Raw genomic sequence first — 18,579 nt, 5'->3', positions numbered from 1 at the left:
AGAAGTGTCGAGAAAATTAAGAGAAATGGTTGTTAATTAAAGTGAAATGGTCATTCAGTAAAGAAAAAAAATCATCCAAACAAAGAAGAAGGTAAGGAGAGAGGGAGGAGGGGAGGGGGCACTGAAGATGTAAAAAAACCAGTGAAGATATAAAAAAAGATCACCAGATCATGAAATTATGGAAAAACGTGAAAGATCTCATAAGCTGCTGAAGAATGTGCAGAAAGTAGTAAAATAGGAATGAGAGATTGCCATTAAACACACTGTTAATACCTCTGAAAAACAAATAAGACTGCAGAGAAGTGACTGATGGAACCATAACCTTGATAAACGTCTGAAAGCCAGTTACAAACAGTCTTTCCTGAAGCAGGCTGATTACAAATAACTGCACAAAATGATTCAATTGATTGTTATCGATGTAGACATGTACAAAAATCATAAGAAGTCCTCCAATGAAAGGTATCACATGAAATTTCTGTTTTCTCAACACACTGTTTCTGTAAATGATATGTGTAAACAACAGAAATCAAACAGTGGAAAATCCAGGATGGAGTGTAACAATACTTGAAAAGGAAAGTTACTACTCACCATAGCAGAGATGCTGAACCGCGATAGGCACAATAAAAAGATTCACACAATCATAGCTTTTGGCCATTAAGGCCTTTGTCAGCATTACACACACACACACACACACACACACACACACACACACACACACGTGAAATGATGGCTGTGTAGTGCTGGAATGGAAACAGGGAGGAGGCTGGATGGGTGAGGACAGTGACTAACAAAGGATGAGGCCAGGAGGGTTACGGGAACGTGGGATGTATTGCAGGGAAAGTTCCCACCTGCACAATTCAGAACAGCTGGTGTTTGTAGGAAGGATCTATATGGCACAAGCTGTGAAGCAGTCATTGACACCAGGGGTATCATGTTTGTCAGCGTGTTCAGCTACAGGGTGGTCCACTTGTTTTTTTGCCACAGTTTGTCGGTGGCCGTTCATGCAGACAGACAGCTTGTTGGTTGTCATGCCTACATAGAATGAAGCACAGTGGTTGCAGCTTACCTTGTAGATCATGTGAGTGGTTTTGCAGGTAGCCCTGCCTTTGATAGGATAGGTAATGTTAGTGAGCAAACTGGAGTGGGTGGTGGTAGGAGGATGTATGGGACAGGTCTTGCATCTAGGTCTATTACAGGGGTATGAGCCATGAGGTAAGGGATTGGGAGCAGGGAAGGTGTAATGATGGACAAGTATATTGTGTAGGTTCAGTGGACAGTGGAATACCACAGTGGGAGAGGTGGGAAGGATAGTGAGTAGGACATTTCCCATTTCAGGGCACGATGAGAGGTAATCGAAACCCTGTCAGAGAATGTAATTCAGTTGCTCCAGTCCCGGATGGTACTGAGTTACGAGGGGGAAATGATAGAGGAAGCCGCCTGGTAGAATTTTGCACAGAGCACAATTTAATGATAGGTAACACTTGGTTCAAGAATCATAAAAGAAGGCTGTATACATGGAAGAAGCCTGGAGATACTATAGATTATATAATGGTAGGACAGAGATTTAGGAACCAGGTTTTAAATTGTAAGACATTTCCAGGGGCAGATGTGGACTCTGACCACAATCTATTGGTTATGACCTGTAGATTAAAACTGAAGAAACTGCAAAAAGGTGGGAATTTAAGGAGATGGGACATGGATAAACTAATAGAACCAGAGGTTGTACAGAGTTTCAGGGAGAGCATAAGGGAGCAATTGACAGGAATGGGAGAAAGAAATACAGTAGAAGAAGAATGGGTAGCTTTGAGGGATGAAGTAGTGAAGGCAGCAGAGGATCAAGTAGGTAAAAAGACGAGGGCCAGTAGAAATCCTTGGGTAACAGAAGAAATATTGTATTTAATTGATGAAAGGAGAAAATGTAAAAATGAAGCAGGCAAAAAGGAATACAAATGTCCTTACGACTTATCTTAGAAGAAAGATTAAGAAAAGGCAAACCTACATTTCTAGCGTTTGTAGACTTAGAGAAAGCTTTTGACAATGTTGACTGGAATACTCGCTTTCAAATTCTGAAGGTGGCAGGGGTAAAATATAGGGAGCGAAAGGCTATTTACAGTTTGCACAGAAACCAGATGGCAGTTATAAGAGTTGAGGGATATGAAAGGGAAGCAGTGGTTGGGAAGGGAGTGAGACAGGGTTGTAGTCTCTCCCCGATATTATTCAATCTGTATATTGAGTAAGCAGTAAAGGAAACAAAAGAAAAATTTGGAGTAGGTATTAAAATCCATGGAGAAGAAATAAAAACTTTGAGGTTCGCCGATGACATTGTAATTCTGTCAGAGACAGCAAAGGACTTGGAAGAGCACTTGAACGGAATGGATAGTGTCTTGAAAGGAGGATATAAGATGAACATCAACAAAAGCAAAACGAGGATAATGGAATGTAGTCGACTTAAGTCAGGTGATGCTGAGGGAATTAGATTAGGAAATGAGACACTTAAAGTAGTAAAGGAATTTTGCAAGAATTTTGCTATTTGGGGAACAAAATAACTGGTGATGGTCGAAGTAGAGAGGATATAAAATGTAGACTGGCAATGTCAAGGAAAGCGTTTCTGAAGAAGAGAAATTTGTTAACATCGAGTATAGATTTAAGTGTCAGGAAGACTTTTCTGAAAGTATTTGTATGGGTTTGTAGCCCTGTATGGAAGTGAAACATGGATGATAAATAGTTTGGACAAGAAGAGAATAGAAGCTTTCGAAATGTGGTGCTACAGAAGAATGCTGAAGATTAGATGGGTAGATCACATAACTAATGAGGAGGTATTGAATAGGATTGGGGAGAAGAGAAGTTTGTGGCACAACTTGACCAGAAGAAGGGATCGGTTGGTAGGACATGTTCTGAGGCATCAAGGGATCACCAATTTAGTATTCGAGGGCAACGTAGAGGGTAAAAATCATAGAGGGAGACCAAGAGATGACTACACTAAGCAGATTCAGAAGGATGTGGGTTGAAGTGGGTTCTGGGAGATGAAGAAGCTTGCACAGGATAGAGTAGCATGGAGAGCTTCATCAAACCAGTCTCAGGACTGAAGATCACAACAACAACAACAACAATGTTTACGATGTCCTATCTTGTATTGTACACTAATATAATTGTGCAGGTACACTCAATTTTATATGTGGATACTATCTACAAAATTTGTAGCAAAAAAAAAAAAAAAAAAAAAAAAATCGGTAGTAGAGAAGTAATAAATTGAAGCATCATGCATGGTACGGCAGTTTATCATGCACCTCAGTGTTTATAAGCCATGTGTCCTGAACTATATGTCATACAGTCATATCTTCTTGCAGGTACATTCAGTTGTACATGTGTATACTGTCTGCAGAATGTATTATGAATAGAGGTACTAGTAAAGAAGTAATTCACAGTAAAGAATAAACATTTTTCCTTTCATTATGTCAATGGAAAAAAAAACTCGTGAAGCTTTGGTTTGTTGCAAACCACTAATTGCTCTCATTTTCAAATATTGAATGGATATTATCTGACTACTTGTGCATCATGGGATACAATAATTTTTCACCTCCACCCCTACTGCTTTGAGAGGGAGATGGTCCTTACCCCACAGAACTTCTTACTGGATAGTAAGTCATATGTACAAAGTTTGGTTGAAATCACTCTGGTAGTTTAGGAGGAGACGTGGAACGTGCATACATACATATATATATACATGAATACGTTCATACATACATACATTTTTATACTATATATGGATTTATGGTGACTGTATTTCTCATGTGATCTCACTTAATACCTATTGTAACTATAAATAAGTAGTGTCACCCCTGACTTACCCTGTGTCATGTGTACAAGCAATTTAATGTGTCACTTTATATTGCAATGTGCCTTGATTATGTGAAGCACGTAGTCTCACTTAATTACTACTGTAATTACAAAAGAATTATGTCACATGTAATTTGTTCTACATCATTTGTACAAACAGGGTATTAAAAATGATTAGTGGACCAAATAAAAATAATAAAGAAATGCTGGAATGGTACTTCAGAAGGGTAGGCATGATTTTTTTCCCAATCCAAGCTTGAGTTCCATCTCTAATGACTTCATTGTTAATGGGACATTAAAGCCTAACATTTATTTTCTCAAAGAAAATCTTTTTATTCCATAATACTAGTTTTTTAATACTAGAATTTATAATGATAAGGAATTTTGAACTGACTTCATCCTCTTTGTTGGATTGTAGGTTTTAGCATGTATTTAAAAAAAATGAGTTTTGCAATAGTGGATTCAGTAAACTTGAATGAGATGATGTGTGAAATGATCAAACCTATTCCATCTATCCATAAGATTTTTTAAATAATAAATTATAAATGACAGACATACAAACTTGTGTACAAAGTCATATTGTACAAATTATTCATTTGCATAATTTGCCTCATTGTTGTATGTTTTGGCACAATCAGGCAGTTACAGAGCATATGATAATCAGGACATTTCCTTTCTGGCTTTGGCATGTGCTCTGCAGACTTATGTTGTACATGTATTTTCTTTGAGTAGGTGGAATCTTTGCAGGTGAACGTTAGTCACGACGTCTGTGTGGGCAGAGATGTGAAAAAGAAATAGTATTGGTGTTTGTTGCTTTGCGTCGCAAAAAAATTCCCAAAATGCACAAGATGAAGTACACATACATTTGTACTATTCATATTAAATAAGTGAAAGAACATTTTTCCCACCATTTTAACCACTATCCCCTAAAAAAGGAGAAAGAAAGTAAAGGCGACCACTCACTAAGTATCAGAAGTGTTGAGTCATTGGCAGGCTCACACAAAAAGAACGATTAATGTTCAGAAGAAATCTTTTGATGAGCTACAGTGCACTCTCTCTCTCTCTCTCTCTCTCTCTCTCTCTCTCTCTCTCTCTGCATATATCTGTGTTTTCTACCTCATCGAAAGGTTTCTTCGAAAAACTAGCAATGTTTTCTTTTTCCTATTCTTTTTTTACCCCTGACACATACAGAGGGGTGTTATAAGTTTAAAATATGTATCTGCTTATGGCATTGTAGCTGTTAAATGGGAGCTCTCATTTCAGTCTAGCGATTTTTTTAAAATTTTTGTTTAAAATCTGAAAGCTGGGTTAGTTGAAATGAGTCTGTTCAGCCATTTAAATTTCATCAGCTAAATAAAGTAAAAAGTTTTCCACCATTGCACTCTCTTGATATACACTATGTAATACATAACAGCTACATCAAGTAATATAGTAGCAGATCGTAGAGCTCAACAGATCGTAATAAAAGCCCAGGAGAACATTTCTTTACCTCTTATGGTTGACCAACAATGATGATTTTTGTCTTTTGAAGTCACCCGTTTCAACACCTACAAAGCAAAAAAAGGTCATTATGACTCAACTGTAAAAGATAAACATGTACTCTTCAAGGCTTCTTTGTAGTTCTATTAGCAGTATGAAATTCAGTACTAAATCAAATGATTTTGCATTGATAGTCTAGGCAGCCTATTGAAAGAAAGTGCAATGACACTTTCTACTGATTTGATTTAGAATTGTCACCACAGCTTGTTGCTTATGTTACCTAAATTACCTAAGTATGTACCAAAACACAGCCAGTGAATACATGTGTGAATTGAAAAAAAGAAACATGTAAATTGAGTAAGTGAAAAATATCTTGTGTCACGGTTTTGTGCATGTTCAGCAAAGTTTGTGTATGAATGTTGGGATAGTGCGTTGATCATATCATGTCTACTGGTAAAATATGAAGTTTAAAAAGCATAAAATAAAACATAAATTGAAATATTAAAAAGTCGTGACACAAAAACCTCTAAAACGGAAAAAACTAATCTGTATTGCCCCTTCAATATAAGTAGTAACATTTTTATCCCAGTGCCATTACATTGGGAGACTGCTAAGTGAATAAAATAGAAACAGAAAACATCCAAAAATGATAAAGTGTGAAATTGAAATACAAGCAAGTTATAAAATCAATGTAGGTAAATATCAAAACAATGGTATCAAATTTTTTAGTCTAAATCTTAATAAATTTACTCCAAAAAATTCACAATATAAACACAACTATCAGTGATGTCTGCTCTCACGCAACTGCCTGCTCTAGTCACTAGAGTTGGTCACGCCCTGCACACCATGCACCACTCATGGCACAACTTGCTCTCGCAATTTAATGAAGCATGAGTTGGTATGCTATCGTTGAACCACAGCAGGGCATAGGCCTCATAAGATATATTAATGCATGAAACTAAGACCGTATGTGATCATGTAAAAGTAAGCTGTAATATAAATTGGTAACTCTAGTCATTAACAATGTTAGACTAATTAATCATGGATCGGTTTTCATATTTTATATAATAAGTATTTATAACTTTGCTAACGATTTTGAGGTGTTGATGCAGGACACACAGAATTGTAAGAAATGACGAAAAACAGAAGAGGCTTATACTTAGCTGTTCGAGAAAAGATAGTGGCTGTTAACTTTTTTTTTCTTTCTTATATTATTATTTAGTTAGCGGTCCCCCAATTCCATGATGCTTGGATCAAAACAGTACTTCTTATATTAAAGTGGCAGTTCATATTATTCGTTTAGGTCCCCCCCCCTCCCCCCCCACCTCCCCCCACGTTGGTAAGCTCAACCCTTCCGCTGTTCAGTGACTGTTCTCCTTTACTCCTAAATTATTTATATTTGATCTTATTTATCCTGCTCCTGCCTTCAAGTTATCCGTTGCGCAAACAGAGAATCAATAGAGCAATGAACAGTATGAGACTGTTGTGAACACCAAAACTGGAAACTATGTGGCAGGTCACTGCGGAGATTCTTCCTTGTGTCATCTACAATCTTCCGAAAACAGTGGACACCAGTTGCAAGAATGGTTTTGAATTTTTACACATAGTATGTGCTAGACTCAAGTGCAATTGCTTGTTTGCCGTCACCTAAATCATCCTTAGTCTCTGCTCACAGGCTCAGCATATCATGTAATGTGATAAAATGTATGCTTTTACCTATATTGTAAGTGTTCTACATTTCTCATTCGTTATCTTATCTTCCTATTTTTATATCTTCCCCTCCTGAAACAGTTGATACAGGAATATTAATGCTTATGTGCTTAACCTTACAATAATGTAAATTTTTGGTCATGTGTCTCTAGGACACTGATTAACAGTCTTTATATTTTGAGTTTAAAGTTTTGGAGTCATTTCTTACTGAATAGATTCCAAATTTTGAACATTTGCAACTCAGACAGCTTCTTTTTTTTATATATGTTCTAGGGCGATGTGTTGTTCAATTCGTGGAAGGAAATGTTTAATGGTGATGGTGCTGTTTTCTCACAACAGCCACGAATATACAGTTTCAGTGGTAAAAACATTCTCACTGATTTTGGATGGTAAGTAATCTGAATTTGCATTCTGAGTGACACAGCCTTGTACATCTTGAGTAATATACAATTTTGTTCTGTATACATTCTCTAACATACGATATTGATGTTAATGTTGGGTGCTGGGAATTATTTATTTAATTTTATTTAATGCTAGTAATGATGCTACTGGAAGCACATTTTGAGGTGGGTTCTGTCAATTACAAATAGCTTTTGCAAAAATTGAGATACTGGAAGTGGGGAAGAAATGGTGGGGAGGTAGTGCACATGGATAGGTCGTGCATTCATATCATGCAACTTCTCTTCCATCTCCTTGTCACCTACACTCCTCTGTGCCAAACACCAGACAATGTTGTATGTATAGTGATTCCACCCCATCTGAAACTCTTGAGTTTTATTTTCTGTACTATCATACAGTTTCAGCCTTGTATCATTTTTAGTTGGCTAAAGGCCAAAACTAAAACAATGGAAAGTCCAAAATGGGAATTCAACAAAGATACTTCAAGGTTTCAGATAGATTATATAATGGTAAGATGGAGATTTAGGAACCAGGTTTTAATTGTAAGACATTTCCAGGGGCAGATGTGGACTCTGACCACAATCTATTGGTCATGAACTATAGATTAAAACTTAAGAAAATGAAAAAAAAGGTGGGAATTTAAGGAGATGGGACCTGGACAAACTGAAAGAACCAGAGGTTGTACAGAGTTTTGGGGAGAACATTAGGGAACAATTGACAGGAATGGGGGAAAGAAATACAGTAGAAGAAGAATGGGTAGCTTTGAGGGATGAAATAGTGAAGGCAGCAGAGGATCAAGTAGGTAAAAAGACAAGGGCTAGTAGAAATCCTTGGGGAACAGAAGAAATATTGAGTTTAACTGATAAAAGGAGAAAATGTAAAAATGCAGTAAATGAAGCAGGCAAAAAGGAATACAAATGTCTCAAAAATGAGATTGACAGGAAGTGCAAAGTGGCTAAGCAGGGATGTCTAGAGGACAAATGTAAGGATGTACAGGCATATCTCACAAGGGGTAAGATAAATAGTGCCTACAAGAAAATTAAAGAGACCTTTGGAGAAAAGAGAACCACTTGTATGAATATTAAGAGCTCAGATGGAAACCCAGTTCTAAGCAAAGAAGGGAAAGCAGAAGGGTGGAAGGAGTATGCAGAGGGTCTATACATGGGTGATATACTTGAGGACAATATTATGTAAATGGAAGAGGATGTAGATGAAGATGAAATGGGAGGTAAGATACTGCGTGAAGAGTTTGACAGAGCACTGAAAGACCTAAGCTGAAACAAGGCCCCGGGAGTAGACAACATTCCATTAGAACTACTGACGGCCTTGGGAGAGCCAGTCCTGATAGAACTCTACCATCTGGTGAGCAAGATGTGTGAAACAGGCGAAATACACTCAGACTTCAAGCAGAATATAATTCCAATCCCAAAGAAAGCAGGTGTTGAAAGATGTGAAAATTACCGAACTATCATTATAATAAGCCATGGCTGCAAAATACTAACACGAATTCTTTACAGACGAATGGAAAAACTGATAGAAGCTGACTTTGGGGAATATCAGTTTGGATTCCATAGAAATGTTAGAACACGTAGAGGCAGTACTGACTCTACGACTTATCTTAGATAATGATTAAGAAAAGGCAAACCTACGTTTCTAGTATTTGTAGACTTAGAGAAAGCTTTTGACAATGTTGACTGGAATAATATCTTTCAAATTCTGAAGATAGCAGGGGTAAAATACAGGGAGCGAAAGGCTATTTACAATCTGTGCAGAAACCAGATGGCAGTTATAAGAGTCAAGGGTCATGAAAGGGAAGCAGTGGTTGGGAAGGGAGTAAGACAGGGTTGTAGCCTATCCCCGATGTTATTAAATCTGTATATTCAGCAAGCAGTAAAGGAAACAAAATAAAACTTTGGAGTAGGAATTAAAATCCATAGAGAAAAAAGAAAAACTTTGAGGTTTGTCCATGACATTTTAATTCTGTCAATACAACAAAGGACCTGGAAGAGCAGCTTAACGGAATGGACAATGACTTGAAAGGAGGATATTAGATGAACATCAACAAAAGCAAAATGAGGATAATGGAATGTTGTCAAATTAAGTCGGGTGATTCTGAAGATATCGGATTAGGAAATGAGACGCTTAAAGTAGTAAATGAGTTTTGCTATTTGTGGAGCAAAATAACTGATGATTGTCGAAGTAGGGAGGATGACAATGGCAAGGAAAGCGTTTCTGAAGAAGAGAAATTTGTTAACATTGAGTATAGATTTAAGAGTCAGGAATTCATTTCTGAAAGTATTTGTATGGAGTGTGGCCATGAGTGGAAGCGAAACGTGGATGATAAATAGTTTGGACAAGAAGAGAATAGAAGCTTTAGAAATGTGGCGCTACAGAAGAATGCTAAAGATTATATGGGTAGATCACATAACTAATGAGGAGGTATGCAATAGAATTAAGGAGAACAGAAATTTGTGGCACACCTTGACTAGAAGAAGGGATCGGTTGGTAGGACATGTTCTGAGGCATCAAGGGATAAACAATTTAGTATTGGAGGGCAGCGTGGAGGGTAAAAATCGTAGAGGGAGACCAAGAGGTGAATACACTAAGCAGATTCAGAAAGATGTAGGTTGCAGTAGGTACTGGGAGATGAAGATGTTTGCACAGGATAGAGTAGCACGGAGAGCTGCATCGAATCAGTCTCTGGACAGAAGACCACTACAACAACATGAAAAGTATAGATTGCTACTCATCATAAAGATACCAAATTGAGCTAGAGACACGCACAACAATGCTACGCATGAGCTTTTGGCCAAAGCCTTCTTCAGAAGAGGAAAAAGCCACACATTCATAGAAGCAGGCACACCCGATGCACACATGACCACTGTCCGGCTGCTGTGGCCACAATTAAACAAAAGCAGCAGTGCAGCCTGGTATACGGAAGGATAACAGGGTGCATCTGGAGGGAGTAATGAGTGCTGTCTGGTGGAATATGTGAGCACTTGATGACAGGAGGATTAGGCAGTCAGGCACAACATTTGGAGGCTGGGAGTGGGTTGGGGAGGAGAAGCATGAGGACTGGGAATGGAGAGGAGCAGAGAATGGGAGAAGACTGGTTGGTGCATTGGCAGAGAACTGTGTGCATGCAATGAGACTGAGGTGATTTGGACTGGGAGCTAGTGATAGGAGGGTGAAGGGGCGGTTGGAAACTGTTGGGTGGAGAGTGAGGGAGCAGCATATTACTGTAGGTTGAGGCCAGGCTATTTTTGGGAGTGTAGAATGTGTCATAAGGAAGAGTTCAGAAAAGTTGGTGGTGAAGACGTAGCTGGTTCTTGGAGGTGATGGGAAGTCTGGGGGGTATGTGGCACAGAAAATCTGTTTGTGGATTAGCTCTGGAAGCTAGTACCTGTGTGTGAAAGCCTCTGTGAGACCCTCAACATACTAAGCAAGGGAATTCTTGTCACTGTAGATATGCTGTCCTGGTATGAACTTTTTGGTGTGGAAGGTAAGACAGCTGTCAGAATGCAGGTACTGTTGGTGGGTTTTATGTTGGCAAAGATGTGGATGGAGCCATCAAAGGGGAGATGTTCTACATCCTGGAAGATGGTATGAGGAGTACAAGGTAAGGTGGATGGCAGAGAAGTTTTGAGGTTGTGAAGGAATGAAGACAGTGTGTCTTCAGCCCCGAGTCCAGGTCATGAAGATGTCATCATTGAACCTGAACCGGACCTGGTTTGAAGTTTTGGGAGACTAGGAAGCTTTCTTCAAGATGGCCCGTAAACAGGTTGGCATATGAAAGTGCCATGAGGGTGCCCTTGTCTGTGCCAGATTTGTCTGTATGTCTTCCCTTCAAAACAGAAATAGTCATTTGTTGGGATAAAGTTAGTAAGGTGTGTGAGTAATGAGGTAGTGGGTTTGCAGTCTGACAGACATTGGGAAAGGTAGTGTTCAATAGTGGTGAGATCATGGGCACGAGGGATGCTGGTGTATAGGGAAGTGGCATCATCAGTGATGAGTACGGGTCCAGGAGGTAAATGGTTAGGTTCAAATGGCTCTGACCACTATGGGACTTAACATCTGAAGTCATCAGTCCCCAAGAACTTAGAACTACTTAAACCTAACTAACCTAAGGACATCACACACATCCATGTCCGAGGCAGGACTCGAACCTGCGACCATAGCAGTCGCACGGTTCCAGACTGAAGTGCCTAGAAATGCTAGGCCACTCCGGCCGGCTAAAGGGTTGGGGATGGTGGAGAGTCTGTGAAGGAAGTGGTTGGTATCTTCAATTTCAGAGGCTAGATTTTGGGAAATTGGTTGGTGGTGTTGGTCAACAAGGGCTGAAATTATTTCAGTGGGAGCACAATAACCAGCTACATTGGGACATCAAGTATTGTTGGGTTTGTGGATTTTTGAGAGTTTTTGAAGGTTGGTGTGGTGTTCAGGTTGTTCTTGGGATGAGGAGGAAAATGGTTTCAGGGGAGTGGTAAGGGGAAGGGCCTAAGGCTTTAAGCAGGGATTCGGCATTATGTTGGACTTCAGGGATGGGGTCACTGTGGCAGAGTATGTAGGTGGAGGAGTCAAACAATTGGCAGAGGCCTTACACTAAGTACTCACTGTGACTCATAATGAACAGAGATGGAACATTTGTCTTCAGGTAGGATGAATATTTTAGGAAATAATTAGGGACTATATGGTTGCCCTTTATTTTGCTGAAAGGTTGTTGTTCTTAGGAAGGGACCTGCGGAAGAATGGTGATGCCAAGAGTAAATCTACATCTACATCTGGATGGCTGCTCTTCCAGTCAAACTTAAGTGCCTAGCAGAGGGTTTATTTAGCCACCATCACAATAATTCTCTGTTATCCCACACTTGAACGGCACTCGGAAAAAATGAACATGCATATCTTTCCATGTGAATTCTGACTTCCCCTATTTCATTGTGATGATTGTTTCTCACTATGTAGGTTGTTGTCAACAAAATATTTTCACATTTGTAGGAGAATGCTGATGATTGAAATTTTGTGAAAAGATCCCACCCCAGCAAGAAATGCCTTTGTTTTAATTACGTCCACCCCAAATGCTGTATCACGTCCTTGACACTCTCTCCCCTATTTCTCGATTGTACAAAACATGCTGCCCATCTTCAAACTTTCTTTATGTACTCCGCTATCCTATCTGATCATAATCGCACACCGTGCAGCAGTACTCCAAAAGAGGACAGACATGTTAGTTTAGGCAGTCACTTTAATAGATCTGTTGCATCTTGTAAGTTGTCTGCCAATAAAACTCAATCTTTGGTTTGCCTTCCTCAGGATGTTTTTATGTGTTCTTTACAATTTAAATTGTTTGTAATTGTAATTCTTAAGTATTTAATTGAATTTGTGACCTTCAAATTTCATTGATTTATAATTTTATAATGTAACTGAAGTTTAATGGATTCCTTTTAGCACTCATGTGTATGACCTCACACTTTTCATTATTTAAGGTCATTTGTACCTTAGAGATATCTTATGTAAATGATTTTGCAATTGGTTTTGATATTCTGATGACTTTACTAGAAAATAAATGATAGCGTCATCTCTGAACAACCTAAGATGGCTGCTAGGGAACAACAGGGGCCTATAACATGACTTTGAGCAATGCCAGAAATCACTTCTGTTTTACTCACTGACTTTGTCAGTTAATATGAACCGTGACCTCTCTGAAAGGAAACCACAAATCCAGTAACATAACTGAGACAATATTCTGTAAGCACATGATTTGATTTCAATGCATGTGTGAGGTATGGTGTCAAAAGCATACTGGAAATCTGGAAATACGGAATCAGTTTGAAATCCTTTGTTGGTAACTCTCAGCACTTGGTATGAGTAAAGAGTTGTGTTCCACTAGAACGATGATTTCTAAATTCATCTTGACTGCATGCATGAGGTGATTCACAATGTTAGAACACACTATATGTTCCAAAATTCTGCTGCGTATTGACGTTAATGATATGGGTCTGTAATTTAGCAGATTATTCCTATTGCCTTTCTTGAATCTTGGCGATACCTGTGAAACTTTACATTTTTTGGGTATGGATTTTTTGTCAAGTGAGTTGTTAAGTATGGGGCTATTGCAGTAGCATACTCTGAAAGGAATGTAATACGTATACAATCTGAACTGAAACACATACTTTTATTAAGTTATTTGAGTTGCTTCACTACTCCAAAGCTATCCACGTTTAAGTCACTCACATTGACATTTGTTGATTCAAATTCTGGGGAAAATATGCTTCGGCTTTTTTGGTGAAGGAGGTAAGGAATTCCTGGACAGTGACTATGGTTGATTAGATGTGGGTGGACGGCTTGGTTGGATGGTGATATGAAATGGGAGAGGTAGGGTTCAATGTTGGGATTTGGTTGGCTTTGATTGGAGGTACTGGTGGCAAAGAAGAGATTGCAGGGATTGGGAAAAGGAGAATAGGTCTTTGACAAGTCCAGCATGGTTAAAGGTGGGAGTAGGTCTGAAGATGAGGCCTTTGTATTAGATTGGAAAATTTGATGAAGAGGGTAACAACATTGTCCCAACATTTTCTGAAGAAGGCTTTGGCCAAAAGCTCAATTTGCAACTGCCTTTTTGTGGTGCCTGTCTTAAAATCAATTTGTCATCTATGTGGTGAGTAGCAATCTAGTGTTTTCATAAGTTTTAAAGGCTAAAACAGTATGCTAATATAGAAAATGAGTAGAAACTAACTGTTGCAGACAGCATGAAATTATTTTTAAAAAGATTCTTAGTAACTGTGTGCCAAAGTTCAAACAAAAGTACAGGAAAAAGTGCCCATATATTGGTTAGCAGCCATTGATGAGGCTGTACATATGAAGCAATGAATAATCAGTATCAATGAAAATAATCAATTTTTGTAAATACAATGTAACTGGATGCAAAAACTCTACTAGCCAAGCGGTGGCAACATTGTTTTACATCATTTTACTTCAGTTTCGGCACCATAATATAGCAATAGGCACACATGTGATTCTTTGCTGCCCTTTGGCAAGTGGAATATCTTCTTCCTGTTTAAAATGTCATAGCATTTTTATAGTAATAGTTACAGCCAATTACATGAAGTTTGTATGTAAGCTTCCTGCTTACATGGAAAGACAACTGTTGTCACAGTTCAAGATAAGTTTTCCCATTGCAGTCCATTTCTTTTACAGTACCTGGAGACACCCTAAGAGTAGGTATTACAAACACCTTACTCCTCATCATGTACAATACTGGGATGGATATGCCAATTAATACATGAAATAAACTTAATGTTGTATTGTATACCATGTCATGCTCAACAGTAGTCTCCTTTTGCACACCCAACAAAAAGCAGTAGAACAAACACACAGTTGCTTCTGACTTTCAGCCAAAGTGTCAAATGTTTGTTGGGAAATCAACATGTTTAAGGGTTTGTACACTCTCATCAAGAAGGATCACAAACTGCTTCAAAGTAATCTTCATTATATTAAACTGATGCACTGAGTTTTAGATGTATTGCTACATGTCTGAGATGTTTTACTTGACACTAAAATATGGATGCTACAAAACTATAACTCAATAGGTATAATCAGACATATCAAAATGTTTCCTTGCATTTTCAGGCCACAGAAGATGGTGTGGCATGGTTCTCATCCATTGGGTGAGAGAGCTATGGATACTTATTGTGATGCATGGCACTCCAGCAGTACAGATAAAGTGGGACTGGCTTCATCACTGTTTGCTGGCCGGCTTCTGGGGCAAGAGAGATTCTCCTGTAACAACCGATTTGCAGTTCTGTGCATTGAAGCTACAAGCGAAGGTGGAGTGCGACGACGAAGAGATACAGGTGACCACGAGAGGACACTCTCTGAGGATGATTATTATGAACTATTAAAAGACATTGATAAAAAACAAGAACGCCCTCAATAGTCAGACCTTGCACTATAACATGTATAGAGGTTCCTCGTTGTATTTCTTGTCGACCAGCTGAAGAAATATTTTACTTTCTTTGGTTTCAGATTGTCTGATTGTTATCAATAACAAATTTATGTTTCTACAATGTGACTGTAATTATTTATTGCGATGTTAATTTATTTATAGTGATGTATAGTAGTTTTCATAGCATTAACACAAACATTTTTATGTTTTTTTTTCAATTGTACATGAAAGTCATAGCTTTGTAAGTGGTATCACATACCATGACAGTTAATTTAATACAAGACAGAGAGACTGTGTCATTTCATGTGAAATGATAAATGAGAACAAACTAATTAAGCCAGAAAGTGTTTAATATTTTCAGAGATATTCTTTGTACAAGATGCTAGAGCAAACATGTTTCTAACTATAAGAATGTATCATTACTATCTTAATTTTACATTGTGGAACAATAGCTAAAAGTTACCATAAACTTTGCAAAATAATGTCATGATAAAAGTGAGCTGACTTGCATACTACAGAAATCGTTTTTATGTAACATAAATAAGCAGATAGTGTCAATTGTGTGTGAACTGTGTCCTGTGTGGCCTACATTTTGTTTAGAACATACACCTAATTGTGGTGTACTGTCACAAATGGAATACCGTTAAGTCTTCAGTGTTCTAAGAGTAAGTAATTTTTATGCACCAATGAAGGGCAGTACAAATAACATCGCTCTTTGCACTAACATAGTGTCTAACTGGACTCATTACTATGTTACTCACTTACCTTTCTTGGTGTGTTAATTTTTTATTCCATTTAACACTGTTCTGATCTGTATACACATACTTATACTCAAATAAAAAAAAATCTGTATCTATATGTTTAACAAGAGCCTTTCATATTTAACTGGTTTTAACATAACTTTTCAAAATATTTCTCTGCTGTCACTCAGTTATTTGTTTAAAAGTGTACGGTGTGCTATAAGATTTCTGAGTATATCTTTCATAATCTAGAGAGCTTTGACTTTTCTATCCTGTTTATCTTTCCTCCTATTATTGTGTAATGTGTGTGTAATAATTATTTGTATTCTCACTTATAATGTGACTGGATAAAATTGTGCCATAAACTATTCAAACTATGCATTTTAATTAATGAAGTAATGAAATTGTAAGGCTGAGTCATATTCCATGTTTGAGGATTGCTGTGTAGATTAAATTAACAGTTGCAGTAGGAGCATTGGTGTAAAGATGTAATTACTGCATGTGCCACAACACACACAGAAAATATGATTACAGATGTGTAAATGAAAGCAATAATGCATGCAGAGTTACCTGTCAGATAACAGTTCCATTTTAAGGTAATGACAATACACTACATAATATGTATGATGTCCATTATTTGGCTTTACCAAGAAATTGCATGAAGAAACATTACATTGACGATTATATTGTGCCAATGTTTTGTATGTTTCAGTTTTCCTAATTCAGTCCTCCCTATTTCATAAGAGGTATTATATTCTTCTGATTTGCGTGTGTGTGTGTGCCTGTAGTTGCTATTATACTGTTGTGAGTGATGGAAGTTTACTTATTACATACATCATTATTACTTATTATCACATCATAACTTTTGTTTTTACCATCATCGAAACTGCACCACTGTTTAAAAAAATCTTTGGAACAATGTTCTGTAACAGAAATACTTCGTTTCACATCTTGAAATAGCGTAGAATTATCTCATCCATAAGAAACAGCAGTGCATAGAAATTATGATGGTACAGTTCAAGTGTAAACTGCAGATACTGTGGGTAATATACCAAAGCTCAATTTATTTACTGACAATGAGAATGAGTGTACACCTAGATATTGTGCATGTTTGTTTGATGTATTTATTTGTGATACATGGTAGATATAAGTAGAGTTACTGAAGTATACAAGTGTATGGTTATTATAGTTTTAAATTAATTATCTTATATTAAAAAAATAATTTTATTGGATAAATTGTTTGTTTTGTATAAACTGAAGTGAGACCTAACTATAAGCAAAAACTTGTTTCAGTTTTGTAAATTTTTATGTATTTTGTACAGTAAGAGTTATATTGTATAATTTTTCTTGAATCAGTGTTAAACAATAAACAATGTAACTCATGATTCTGTAATGTCTTGCCATATGAAAGAAACAGCTGTCGTTTTTTCACACATTGGTAATTGTAAACTCACCTCTATTTAAATATTGCAAGACTGAGCACATTTAACGTTCCTGTAATACTTTGCTCTCGGGTTTCACTGTCAGTTTGCAACATTCACTTGTGTTATTTTATGTCTGCAGTGCCTGGACAGTGTTATTTTTTCCGTTGGTGGGTCATTGTGCCTATGTACAAGTCTTTGAAAGCAATAGACATTGATCTTTCTGGCCAGTTCAATAAGCAGCAGATTATTGGTGGTCCAGATGTCTTTCGTGGACTGAGAATGCAGTTCAGCTGTCTTCGGAGGCAGTACACAGTTGACCTTGGCTGTTGTATGGGGGAACCGTGCAGACTACAGTGGCCTTGAAGCTTTCCCTGATGCTTTCCTTCCATGAAAAAAAAGCAGCACTCGAGTAGCTTTTACATATTACAGTGTGAAACAAACACTTATTTAAACAATCAGGAGATCATACAAAATACTGCAGATTATGTGAACTGCAGATTATGTAAACGTAATCTTACAATTCTTCGTGATATCTTTCAGGTACAGTGTAGTACATTGATTACAGATTCTATATCTATATGGCTCAGTACATGAAAAATTTCTCCATCAGTAGCATTGTCAATAAACAACCTAAGCAGTCACTGTTGTGTGTTTAGTGTCCAAACAACAATGAGAATCTTACTACTCTTAAAATTGTGTGTAGCAAATACTGCTTCATACCTGTGCACACTTTCATGGAGATTATTGACATCTTCTGCAGTAATATCAGCAGTTCTGAGACTAGTGCTTTCCTAATTCCAAGCACACTCCAGATAAATGCAGTGAGAATCAGTTCCAGTACCTTACTTCCCATGACAGTCAAGTTGTAACCTCACCAACTGAGCTCTGTGGTGAGAAATGTTGTCATCTATAAAAAATAAATAACTGCAATAGCACCAGCATTTGGTAGTTAGCTGGTGATTTATATGTTTGTCCTGTGTATCAACTCCACTGTTGGGTTGGGTTGTTTGGGGAAGGAGACCAGACAGCGAGGTCATCGGTCTCATCGGAG

The 18,579-nt window shown here is 37.7% G+C and overlaps 1 protein-coding gene across 6 annotated transcripts in view; it reads left to right on the top strand.

The window, feature by feature from the left end:
• The window catches only part of LOC126354686 (collagen alpha-1(XVIII) chain-like), a 2,024,079-nt gene extending 2,006,384 nt beyond the window's left edge, over positions 1-17,695 (top strand). For all 6 annotated transcript variants that reach the window (XM_050004490.1, XM_050004491.1, XM_050004489.1 and 3 more), the window contains 2 exons: positions 7,300-7,415; positions 15,049-17,695. In XM_050004490.1, coding sequence (XP_049860447.1) covers positions 7,300-7,415; positions 15,049-15,355 — 423 coding nt within the window. In that variant the 3' untranslated portion in view covers positions 15,356-17,695. The remainder of the gene's footprint in view (positions 1-7,299; positions 7,416-15,048) is intronic.
• The last annotated feature ends 884 nt before the right edge of the window (positions 17,696-18,579 follow it).

This window comes from Schistocerca gregaria, chromosome 3 (assembly GCF_023897955.1).
Source record: "Schistocerca gregaria isolate iqSchGreg1 chromosome 3, iqSchGreg1.2, whole genome shotgun sequence".
NCBI classification, from domain to species: domain Eukaryota; kingdom Metazoa; phylum Arthropoda; class Insecta; order Orthoptera; family Acrididae; genus Schistocerca; species Schistocerca gregaria.
Note: the sequence above shows the minus strand (reverse complement) of the source record. Positions and strands in the feature narration are given on the sequence as shown.